A 13,380-nucleotide genomic window follows, 5' to 3' on the forward strand; every position below is an offset into this window, starting at 1 on the left:
ATTACAGGAGATGGAATTTGGAAACAATGCAGAGGAATTGGAATGGAAACCTTCCAAAGGACATTGCCAAAGATGCAAATGGTTAGGACTCAAGTAAGAATATGCTATATACTGTGGGGCAAGTTAATGCTGATCTAGGAAATCCACTCTTGCTGATGCCATGAATGTCTCAGAATCTATGTTTACTGGCAGCATACAAAACAACTGAGGTTGAAGGGTGATGGGTGGGAGGTATGGGAATATGGTGCATACTGGGTCTTTGCTGCTCTCTCACCTGTAGCTCAGAAGTAGTAAATGATCGAGTAGGTGTATAACTGTCAGGTCTGTATTATTGTGACTTGACTTCTGTTTCCACATTCTGTCTTTTCTTAACCAGTATTTCAGTGTGAAGGTCTCTGTGCTTTGACTTGAGGAGGTACTGAAGCACTCCAGGCAACCTCTGAGCAATTCAAGAGCGTTGTGTGTGTTTATTGGATATGCTGGAGTCTACAGAGAGTCTTCATGGATTCTAATACTGACATCAGTGCAAGAAGAGTGTCGGGAATGGATTGGCTCTGGATGGTCTGCTTCTTTCATCTAGTCACCTCGCTAGAAGGTAAGAATCAATTTCATGTAATTCTTAAGAGAATTTTCTTTATAGGAAAGAAGTGTTTTCAGGATGCTTGTTCTAGTAAAGATGATCATTAAGCGAATGTCTTTCTTGATTGTGATGGCTGATCACTATCTCCTGAGATATAAAAAGTATTAATATTGGTTCTAGAGGAAAGGGCAATATTGTATCTAGAGAGAAGGACAACCACGCATATGAAAAACTAGTTTCATTAATAAATATTTCTACTGGCTACCTCAGAAGTGACAGTCTCAACTAATAAACTTAATTGCCCCAGGAATAAGCTGGTTATTCATGCTTTGCATGCATTTGATTCTTGTGTTACTGTTCTTGCAGCATGTTGGTGAAGCAGTCCCTAAAGATCTATACTGTTCTACAGGGCAACATCCAGTGGGCTGAAATCAGGAATTTTTGCCCCTTCCATCCGAACCATTTGTCTCATATAATAGACATGGAGAGAATGCTTTGCACTAACAAGAAGAGGTAGTCTGTGTTAAGCCAGCAGAAAAGGAGACAAAGGGAGAAGACAGTGGTGAGAAGACAGAGAAAAGTCAGGAAAAGGAGGAAAAAGGCTAAGAAGAGAGAAGGAAAAATAGATGATAGGCGAGAGGATGGTGAGAACAGGATATAAAATGGCAGCTATGGGAGCAAGATGTAGAAGGGCAGAGGAATTTTTTTAAAAAATCCTGTTTGTTTCAAGAAGTATCCTTGCAGCTACATGTGTTCACTGAACTGCACTACATTGTGATGAACGTTCATCTCTCTCACACGTGAAAGCTTCTGAAAAAGGAGAAGAATCAAAGGGAGACAAGGAAGGAAAGACCTGGAGGGACAGAAAGGAGAGCAGTGGAGATCTAAGACAAAGCGAGTGAAGAATGGAAAGAAAAAAAATGTTTTTTTCTTACAGTGAAGAGGAAAGCTTGCTAAATTCTTGCTTCACTTAATAGAAGGGGGGGGGGGGAATGAGGGGGAAGTTCAGAGAGGAAATAATTGATATAACAATATAACATAAATCCTTTAATATTTGAAACTGTTCATTACTGATTTTTTAAATGATTTTACAAAGTACTGTAAGTGTTGTTATATGGTTGTGTAACTGGTAGAGGAAACTGAGATACAAAAGGCAGAACTTTCAGAACATGAAGTAACTCTTATAGGCATCACTATGCCTGTAAGAACATTTTCAGAATTCAGAATCTCTCCTGAAATCTTTTAATTATGAAAGACTTTAGAAAATACTGTGTGAAACAACTTCACGGATAACACATGTGATAGAACAAGGCAGTTAAGAAGTGCAGTTGTCCGCAAGCTGAAGTACAGCTCTCAACTGAGTCAGGGAAGACAGGATTTTATGTCGTGACAGTATTACGTGGTCCTAGGATCACTCCAAGACTAATTTGCATCACAGATGTATTTTTTTATGGTCAAATAACAATTATGCATTAGTGGAAGGAAAGTAAATGACAATTGCCATGTAAAAAGCTTTGGTTTGTTACAGTTATCCGTAAGAAAAAAACAAGGGCCATAGCCATTTTGTTAACTTATGATTATGTATAGTAGAAACTTGAAACTTCAGACTAGAGATTTAAGTTGAGAAATGTAAGTAATATTGACTTTAGTCTTTAAGAAACCTTACAAAAATATTTTAGACAGTATCTAAAATACTCTAAAATACCGGTATTCTCAGTGACTGGAAAAAAGGCAACATCACATCCATTTTAAGAAGGGTAAAAAGGATGATCCCAGGAATTATCAACCTGTCAGTCTCACCTCTATTGGGAAAGATCATGGAAGCTATGCTAAAGCACGGGGAAGACAGGGATCCTGCTTGATCAACGTAATGGCCTTTTATGATGGTGCAACTGCGTCAATGGACAAGGGAAGAGCCACTGATGTCATCTATCTGGATGCCAGTAAGGCCTTTGACATGGTACCTCACAACATCCTTCTCCCCAAATTGGAAAGATATGGATTTGATGAGTGGACTGTTCAATGGACAAAGAACTGGCTTCAGGGTTGAATCCAAATGCGAGGACTTGCACCTGTGTTGAGGCAACCTCCATTACCAATACAAGCGGGGGAGTGAAATGATTGCCAAAAAAGACCTGGGGGTAGTGGTGGATGGCAAGCTGGACATGAGCCAGCAGTGTGCCCTCGCAGCCCAGAAAAGCAACTGTATCCTGGGCTGCATCAAAAGAAGTGTGGCCTGCAGGTGGAAGGAGGTGATCCTGCCCCTCTGCTCTGTGCTAGTTAGGCCTCACCTGGCGTACTGTGTCCAGATGTGGAGTCCTCAGTACAGGAGAGATGTGGACCTGTTGGAGTGTGTCCAGAGAAGGGCCACAAAAATGATCCACAGAATGGAGCACCTCTCCTGTGAGGACAGGCTGAGAGAGCTGGGGCTGTTCATCCTGGAGAAGAGAAGGCTGCGAGGTGACCTGAAAGTGGCCTTTCTGTATCTAAAGGGGAGCTGCAGGAAAGAAGGAGACAGACTCTTCAGCAGGGCCTGTGGTGACAGAACAAGGGGAATGTTTTCAAGTCTCTCTTTCTCCTGGAGCCTCGGAAAAATTTCTCTGTTCATCCATGCCAGTCTTCTTCCCCACCAGCTTATCTTAGGGCACGGAGGGACAGCCTGATTTTGCATCTCTAAGACTTTCTTCCTGAAGAGCATTCAGCCTTCCTGTACCCCTTTGCCCTTCAGGACAGAGTCCCAAGGGAAACTCACTACCAGTGTCCTGAATAGCTCAAGTCTGCCATTCTGAAGTCCAAGGTAGCAGTTTTGCTGACGTCTCTCCTGACTTAAACAGAAATAGAGAACTCTACCATTTTGTGATTGCTCTGCCCAAGACAGCTCCCGACCACCAAATCTTCCACCAGTCCTCTGTGAACAGCAGATCTAGCGGGGCACCTCCCCTCGTAGGCCCTCTTATCAGCTGCATCAGGAAATTTCTTCCACACTCTTAGAAACCTGCTAGACTCTTCTGTGCTGTATCGTATTTCCAGCATAGGGTTAGGGTTAGCAAATATAACCTAGCAAATATTTTTCTGCTTTATTCTTCCCAGTTCTTTCATGACACTTTTCTGTGTGCTAAAATCTTTGCCACATGTTTGGACTCTCCTACTGTAGAACACAGAAGATTCTGGAACTGAGTTGGATGTTTGGCTTGTTTGGAAGGGAATAATAAGTTCTAGGATTATCACAGTGGTCAGTCTCAGAAGCTCCGTTTGATTTGTTTTCCCCCATAATAGATTACTCCCTAATCTTGTGCTAGGACACCTCCATTCCTGGGTATGTACTTATGTTGAAACAGTTTGCAAGCTTCAGGCTAGCTCTTGCTGTTTGAAGGCCAGTAGGGTAGTAGAGGTTATTAATTCTGCAACCGTTTACATTCAAAACTAGTTAAATCTTCAAAGGAAAGGAACTGCATTCTTGTAAAACACAGTACCTTGGACTTTCAGTATATGCTTCAGTAAAACCACATAACACCTAAGCAGACTTACTAATGTTTCTAAAACAAAAAAAAGAAAAAGAAAAAAACAGGAGAATATAAATAAACTCACATAGTAAAATATTATAAAAAGTAGCCAGATTGATGCAATTACATAGTTGGATATGTTCAAGATTCAGTCGTGAGTGTTTGCAGAATGATATTCTTAAACTGTGAGAAATATATAATATTAGTAGGAAAGTTGTAGCTATTCATTTAATTTGATTGCATGTGCAAAGTTGAATCTAAGCATGTCATTTTATTTAAGTTTTTAATTTCTTTTTCATGACATCAGTGTAGGATTTAAAAATAAACAACAAAAAGCCCTTAATTCAATGCTTAAATGCTGGCAGTTTCCTAGGACCTTTAACAAAAGACTGAGTCAGTTTAAGAGGAAAAATGGATAGTCATTTATGAAGCTTAAAAGCTGTGCTATCTTGCAAATAGCTGTGTAGTTCCCAGCCTGGTCTATTTGGCTGTCATTTCTGTCTCTCACAGATGGTACATCACTCCTGACCAGAGTAAGAGAATTCCTCTATGCTGATGAGAACTGATATTTTTATAGTCAGCATTTCGCTCTGACATAACTAGTGGTTAAAAATTATTTTACTGCATATAACACATTAAATACATATCCCATTGGCTCAAAATGGGTTTTTTATTGATTTCATTTGAATACAGATGCAATACAGGAACATTCATTGCAGGAATTAATTTTCAAGTTGTGGCAAATAATTTTATGCATTTTGATGCACTGACTAAACGCAGTCCTGTGAAAAATATGCAGCCTTGCTTTTCATTCTGACAGGGGAATTTAAGAACAGGTTTCAAGGTTGCTGAAAAAAATCATCAATTTTTTGGTATATTTCTGATTCTTTTTTAGTTGACAAAAATAAATTACCTGAGAATTTTCAGACGGTATGTATGGAATTTCAGTCAAATATTCAGTTCAAAAATCTGATCATGTCTCTTTACCAGACTTTCATAAGACCTATCTTACCAGAGAAAAATATCCCTTGCTTCACAATCAGTCCTTATTCATGTCTTTGGTTTTTGGCAGTGCACACATTTGTGAGCAACTGTTTTCAAGTATGAAGTACAGGAAGAGTAAAATTTCACATATCCCACTAGTTTTACATTTTTGTTGTCCTCTTTTTTTTAAAATAAAAATATTAAAGATTAAAATAAGTTTTGTTACTTATACGCATTAACTATATCATATATTTTACTATAGCTGCTCTGGAAGTAATGCCTCCTGTTTTATTATGTTGGTCCACTATGTCAGAAAAGGATATTGGTGGTATGACAGTAGAGGTTGAACCTTCCCACCAATATTTCATTACATTTTGTTGCCATGTGACAGATGGCAGCAGAGGGACAGTCTGACAAAATGGCATCTGAGATGCAAGTACATATGAAAAAAAGGTGTAGAACTGAGTTCCTCTATATGGAAAAAATGACATCTGTTGACATTCAGCAACATTTGGTGAATGTTAATGGAGAGCAAACAGTGGATGTGAGCACAGTGAGGCAGTGGATAGTGTGTTTCAGCAGTGGTGACAGCAACAGTGTGTCACCTCTGCTGATACAGAATTTTATGTGTGCAGCTTGCACGCTCTTGTTCATTGCTGGTGAAAACTCATAGCTGAGGGTGGTGACTATGTTCATAGAATCATAGAATGGCTTGAGTTAGAAGAGACCTCAAACATCATCTAGTTCCAATCCTCCTGCCATGGGTAGGGTGGTTGCTGAAAAAGTGTTTTGTAGCCCTATTAAATAATGTTATTTTGCTCTTTGTATTGGTTGTAGTCTCCATGGAAATAAATAGGAGACATTACTTTAGGTGCAGCCTACGTATATGCGACCCTGGCATATACCCTGCCTGACGCCCAGGCAATCCTAAAGGTTGGACACCCATGACTCTTAATCAGAGGGAGAAACATTCTGACCCAGCTCCTTTCAGGACTAACACAAGAGTGATTAATTAGCCCATTGGGTGGAAATGTAGCACTTTAAGATAAGCCAATGGGAAGCGCTCTCTGGAACGCCCTTCAAATTGGGAGGGGTTACTGCCAACAGGAGCATAGAACTTACTGTTGCGTGTAGGGAGGATCATTTGAGGCTTGTCAAAATCTTTGTGGAATCTTTAGGAGAGGAACCATAGGTGGAGAAATGGAGGAATCAGAGTGATCTGGGGGAAGATCAAATATGGGGAAAATAGAGGAGGAAGTCAGTTGTAAATAGGTTGCCGAGCAGTATGCCTGTCAGGCCTTCGCCTGCACCTGATCACCACAGTCTGTCCTATCCTCTTGTGAAATTCAAATTTACACAGTTTTCCTGAGTGAGGGGGATTCACTTTGTGTGTGTATATGAATGTTTAAATGCCAGCAACTGAAGTTGTATTACACAGGTTCTAGGGCCTCATGGTTCAGTTTTACAAGCAACAGGAGAGACTGGAGTGTATGCAAATCAAGCGCCAAGAACTGGTGTTGGACCACGGGTCACAAAATCTGTGCACCTGTGATGCCAGCTGTTGGAGTGTGGGAGCTTATTTGGGTGAGTTTGTGATCACTACTAAATAGATGGTGAATAGGACAAGTGGTTTGGGAAGGAAGGTATAGTCTGGAGGGTCTGCAAGTTCCTTTCTGGAGGAGTGAGGAGGACTTGGGCCTGAATTAGATGTCTTGTTTGTATGTGTGTGTGTCTGTGAGTGATACAGCTGGAGAAGCTACCTACTGAGGTGATCACAAGATCCAGACCAGCTGCTGGGGAGACTGTAAGTTCTGGGGGTTGTGTAAGAGTCCTGTCTGTATATTGTGTATCTCCGTGCAACTGGAGACAAGAGGATCCAAGGGCCAGCTACTGGGTAGGCTGAGTATCTAAGAGAAGTCACTGGAGGAATCCACAGTGGGTGTGCCTGTGCATTTATTTTCTATGTTTATGTGTGCTTGTAAGTGAGCAAGTGTGTCTGAATAGCAGCAGCTGGAGTGGGGCTGCAAGGTTTGAATGCTCATATGTTCAGGTGCCGGCAAATGGAGAGACCATAGACCCAGAGGTCAGTTACTGGGCGGTCAGTGTTTGAGGACAGTTATTTCAGGGATCCATATTGTATATAAATGCATATATATATTTCCCACTAACAGACCTTCATCCTGACCAACCAGAAATGTGAGCAGGATGAGGCCGTTGGTGGTGCTGTCATGACTGGTGAGTGTTTCTGACTGTGTTGATCTTCTTGGTTAGACATATATATGTGCAGTGCCTACATGTTTGTGTGTATGTGCCTATTGAGAATTCACACTCAACCTTGCTATTGGTTGGATCTGAGGAACATTAAGCCTTTGTGTTGATTAAACTTGGGCACATTGAGCTGGATCAGATTTGCTTCTGCCAGATTACTGGATTCTGCAGAACCTAACAATGTTTTTTGGACAAGACCAGAAAATAGTTTCTCTTTCCAGAACTCTCAGAGAATATTCACAATCTTCCCCCTTGTTCATGTTTAAGACATGATCATGAAAGTAAGAATAAGCCCAGTAATATTTCAGTTATTTTCAAGAAGTATGTGAAGCCAGAGGCCTATGGTGCTTGGGCATTCAGTGGCATAGCAAAGCAAATTTCCTGAAGGCTATCTTTTATCTTTGTGCCCTTTGCCTTATCTACCAACGTACACGTAAACTTGGAAATATTCAGAATACAACTGGATGAGGCCTAGAGCAATCTGCTGTAATTTAGCCTGGCCTTGAGAGAGATATTGGACAAGATGACCTGCACACCTCTGTTCCATATTGTTTCATTCTGTGATTCTATGGTTTGGTCATTCTTAGCACAAGTTTCTAAAACCAGAGGTAAAGGGATTGTTTGTCTTCTCAAGATCAGATTTAATCTCTGACTATGGATTGGCCTAGACTTGGGTTATATAACTCCCCTTTGCATTGCTCCACTGTTCAAATGCTAAGGAGAAGTGAGTTTCAGTCCAGAAAGCTATTAGGCCATCTCTGCCTTCAAGGATGTTGTCCCAAAGTCAGTCATCCTTGGGTGAACTGTCATCTTCTTGCATCAGGGCAATATTTTGCCTATAACACAGGCAATATATTTCAGCATCTTGCTGACAGCATAGAATAACCTAGAAGATTATTAATATGCCTGTTGTGAATAGCCTGATCTGTAATGTGACTTCCAGTCTCCACCCAGTTGAGCTTGATGTTCACAATCTAATACAATGCAGATGAAGAGATTGGTTTATGTTTCAAGAATAGGCTGATGCCAGTACTAGTTTTTGGGATTTTCTACCCTTTCTGGCCTGTAAGAGCAGAAAACACTGAAATGAGTATGTAGTTAATTCTGAACTTGCTTTTGGAAGAGTACAGTGAATCTGTTTGACTGTTGTATTAAAGATCGTATTTTTCTTAATTTAGGGAAGAGAAATCTAGGAGAATCTCTCCTCAGCTGTTATTATTTTCTTTAAACTGAAATAACAGTCTTCTTAAGAAACTGGAATCTCATACTTGGAAAAAAATAGTAAGATTAAAGCAGGAGTCAAGGGAGAATTTTCGTCATCTCTTGTGTTTAAAAACCTGCAGATTGCTCAGTTATCCTGACTATTCCTCAATTTTCATCCAGAGTGGAATAGCATTACTTTGGTGCTCTAGGGTTACCTAATTAAATGTTCTAGCAGCATTATGGACTGTCCTGGTCCTGGAAGTGACTTGCTGATTGCAAGACCCTTGATTTTGAATGAGATAGAAATGGTGCAAGCCGTTTTTGTTCCAGACCAATAAATTCATCTGAACAGATCATTGCTGTCTGTGCTGAAGTGCAGCAGAATACTGGTCTGGCTCAGCACGTTGAGAATATGGACTGATACATCAGTACTATTGAACTGGCAGAGTGAAGGCTTACACATGTATACTGGCATGTACTCATCTATTCTGTTAAAATATTATAACAGTCCCTTGTCTGCTTGGCCCATGCTACCTAATCTTCTCCTAAACCCTAGTGGACAGTCTGGATACAATCGTACGATTCCGTGGGTGCATAGTTTTCAGCTGTGTGAACGTGAACTGTACTGTGTCTGTTGTTCTCAGAATTAAACAGCTTGTTAGATTTATGAGTGTATACAGCCAGTGAGGCTGGGGAGTAGATTTCAGGGGTACAGCCAGTAGGAGAAGTGGAAAAACAGAGGGACTTTTGTGCACCTTTTTTTTTTTAATTCTTCCTAACAAAATATTTACTGTGGGATGTACAGTTCTGTGCTTCAGACAGCCTCTGCGTGTTTGTTTGTGGTATATTCATGTGCTCAGTAAAACATACCTTGGTTACTGATGAGAAGCCATCTGGAAAATATGCTTCCTCATAGTCATGGCAGAACCCAAGCTACTGAGCAAGTATTTTCAGTCTTCTTTATTTTCCTGACTTTTCCCACTTTTTATCCATCTTTCCCTGCTCTGATCCTCTTTTTTTCTCTTTTATTTTCTCCCAGCATTTCCTTGGTATAGTTGCATTACACTTTGGTAAAGCAGATGGACTCAGACCTGATTAGAAAAAAAATATTCATTCTTTGTTTGAAAATGACCTCGTATGTTATTTCAGCATATCAAAGTCATGCTTGGGAAGCCGGTGGTGAAGGATTGACATGATATTACATGACATGCTGCCCCTCAGACTGTGCAGTGCAGTCAGTAATGTCCACAGGGGAATGTGAAGTCCTTCTGCTGTTGGGACAGCCTGGACAGGGACTATACCTCAAGAAGGCATAGGCATTTCTTAGATATTTTCTCCTCAAATGGGCTATCACTGCACAGCATTTCATGAGGCCTATTAGGTAATTGTAGTGAGGTCTGGCTTAGCAGTAAGCAGTTGGACTTTCAATTTCCGGCAAGCCAGCTGGGATGTTTTGCACTGCTTTTGAAGCTGAGAACTGCAGTTGCTCCTCAGAAAATCCTAAGAAATAAATCGTGTAGGGAACATAAGTTCTGGGACATGCTGAAAACTGAGGTCTGGATAAACGTGGTCAGTTGATGATGTTTTCCTTAGAGTGGAATGGGTCTCCTCTATCCTTTCTGCTGATTTCTCCCTTTTTGAAGGAGGGCCATTCCACTAGCCAAGTGGGAAGACTCACAGTGCATATAACCCAGCAGCTGAGATTGTTCCATAAGCATCTGCACTCCTCAAGGGCACTCATCCTATCTAACCCTCAAGGCAGAATGGTGGGTACTCATCTGAGAGCAAAGACTGCAGCTCCGGCTGGGAGATATGCACCATCTACCCCAGTAGTAAATGATGCCTCCACCCAGGTGGAACTGCAGTGCAATGCAGACCTCAGATTGCAGAAAGTACCTAGACCTTTTTCCTGAGACAGGTGGCAGATACACCTGCAAAAGTTGTGCCAAGGTAGAGAATATCCTGCAGCAAGTGCTGAGCTGCAGGAGGTGGTGAGAAGGCTGTGTAACATTAGGGAATCTAAGAAGTAGATAGACAGCCTGTTCCAAATGCACTCTGCAGCAGACCCACACCCCGTGGCCAAACAACCAAAAATTCCCCCACTGGCACACAGTAGGGAGGGTGGGCAATAACTTAGAGGGATGGAAGCTTGCAACAGCAGGGACTAGCAGGAGGAACAGATTTCCCCTGAAGCCTGAGGTGCCACTGCAGATCTGCTTCACCACCCTGCAGAATGAAGAGGGAAGTCTCATCACATCAGGAGAGATGTTGGAGTTGACTAATCCAATCCAGTCCGGTCCACTTCTAGGTTAACAACAAGTGTATCTAAGAAAAGGCGACAGGTGATAGTGGTAGGCAACTTTTTTCAGAGATACTGAGGCACTAATTTACCAACTTGATGCACTATCTAGAGAAGCATGCTTATTTCTGGAAGCTCATATCAGGGATGTAACTGAGAGACTACCATGCTTGATACAGCCCACTATTATCCACTGTTGTTTTTTGTGTGGGCATCAGTGATACAGCCAGGAGCAGTCTAAAGAATATCATAAAGCATTACACAGCCATGAAGGCTGAAGTTAAGGGACTTCGGAGTGTGGGTAGTTTTTTCATCAACCTTCCTGGTCAAATAAAAGGAATTTTAAAAGGGCCAGTTGAACTTAGTGAATCAACAAATGGTTACAGAACTGATGTTACAGTCTGGGCTTCAGCTGTTTGAACCACGAGACTTGCTTTGAGAGAAACCTGGTCTACTGGCCCATGTAATCCTTTCTCCAAAGGAAATGGGTGACTTGGTTATTTGGGATATGGAGAAGGCTGAGGTACTTGTTGACTGAGGCAAAAGCCTCAGCCTTCACTGGCAAGTGCTCTAGCCACATTGCCCAACGCATAGAATACGAAGGCAGGGACAGGGAGAATGAAGACCCACCCACTGGAGGAGAGCAGGTTCAAGGCCTGGGGAAATACAGGCCATTTGATCTCACCTCTGTGCCTTGGAAGGTCGTGGAGCAGATCCTCCTGGAAACTATGCTAAGGCACGTGGAGAACATGGAGGTGATTGATGACAGCCAACATGGCTTCACTAAGCGCAAACAATACCTGACAAATTTGGTGGCCTTCTACAACAAGGTTACAGTAGTGAGGGACAAGCAACTGACGCCATCTACGTTGACTTGTGCAAAACACTTGCTACTGTCCTACACAGTATCTTTGTCTATAAATTGGAGAGACATAGATTTGGCACATGGACCACTTTGTGGATAAGGAATTGTCTGGATGGTCACATTGAAAGGGTTGCTATCAATAGCTTGATGTTCCGGTGCAGACCTGTGACCAGTGGTGTTCCTCAGGGATCAGTACTGGGATTAGTGCTATCTAACATCTTTGTTGGTGACAAGGACAGTGGGATTGAGTGCACCCTCAGCAAGTTTACTGATGACACCAGGCTGTGCATTGCAGTCGGCATGCTGTAGGGGTGTGCCATCTACAGGAGCCTTGGCAGACTTGTGTGGTGGGCCCATGTGAATCTTATTAAGTTCAACAAGGCCAAGTCCAAGGTGGTGCACCTGGGCTGGGGCGATCCCAAGCTCAAATACAGGGTGGATGGAGAATAGATTGAAAGCAACTCTGATTGAAAGAACTTGGGGTGTTTGTTGATAAGTTCAGCATGAGCTGACAGTAGTAAAAAGGGGGCCAACAAGACAGGCAGGGAAAAACACTTTATTCTGGTATGTAGTGATTAGTCAAGGGGTAATAGTGTTAAACTAAAAGAGGGTAGATTTAGGTTAGATATTAGGAAGGAATTCTTCACTATGAGGTTTGTGCGGCTCTGGAACAGGTTGCCCTGAGAAGTTGTTGTGAACTTTAAAGTCTCTTCCAACCCCAACCATTCTGTGACTAATGTGGACCAAATCCCAAAGATCACTGATAGTGAAACTTGCAATCCATAATATGAAAATAGAAGTCTGCATAAAAGATGAGGTAATCATCTCCTTAAAAAAAAACTTATGAGAGAATTAATAAATATCATGTGTAAATAAACTGGATGTTGCAGTTGTTTCTCTTTTCCAGTGTTTTTTTTTGTTGTTTTTTTTTCTTTTACACAAAATAGAAAGACAGAAAATTTAAATTTAAATAAGAGAAGGAAAAGGGAGTGACTTTCCAGAATTTAGGGGAAAAAAAACAGTTGACTTGTACAGTGTGTATCAATACATGTAAATATCTATTTGACTGAATATTTTTTACTTCCATGTCCCACTGTAAATGTACGCAGAAGAGCACACATGCTTGCATAACAGTATTTTCCAGGGCATTTACAGACCCGATATGCACTGCTAGAGAATACTATGTGTATAGCTTGCACTGTTACAATCTGTTCCATACTGCTTTGTACCTGAACAGAGAATGCCATCTTCAGGAACAATGAAGTCTAGTACCCAACTCCAGTGGTAGATTCATATTCAGTGGAAATGCAGACTAGTTCAGGGAATAAATTAGGCCTGTGAAATTCTTCATGTACTCTACTCTTGAGCAAATAATGCAAGAGACTGTTTAATATTGAGCTTCTGATGAAGCTGGGCTTGCAGCCTAATGCCCTGTTCCAGAACAAAGTAAATACATTACGGATTAAGTTATCATCCTGAACTTCCACCACAGAAATTTGGTTCCAGAGCTGGAAACAAAGATGTTTTGGCTTAGTGTCCATATTTATATATGCAACTAAAATGCACAATCATTGTTCTATGGAAAGCCTGTCTTATGTTCATGTAATTAACGTTCATGTAAAAAAAGGAGGGTGTTCTCACCTGTACTGCTCATTACAATAGCTGTTCAGTAATGTGA

At 41.3% G+C, this 13,380-nt stretch overlaps 1 protein-coding gene across 1 annotated transcript in view; it reads left to right on the plus strand.

The window, feature by feature from the left end:
• LOC110397993 (ephrin type-B receptor 5) overlaps positions 1-13,380 on the plus strand; it is a 76,995-nt gene that overhangs the window by 18,222 nt on the left and 45,393 nt on the right. The window contains exon 3 of the mRNA XM_021395140.1: positions 377-595. Coding sequence (XP_021250815.1) covers positions 502-595 — 94 coding nt within the window. The 5' untranslated portion in view covers positions 377-501. The remainder of the gene's footprint in view (positions 1-376; positions 596-13,380) is intronic.

The sequence above is a fragment of the Numida meleagris genome, chromosome 1 (assembly GCF_002078875.1).
Source record: "Numida meleagris isolate 19003 breed g44 Domestic line chromosome 1, NumMel1.0, whole genome shotgun sequence".
NCBI lineage: Eukaryota > Metazoa > Chordata > Aves > Galliformes > Numididae > Numida > Numida meleagris.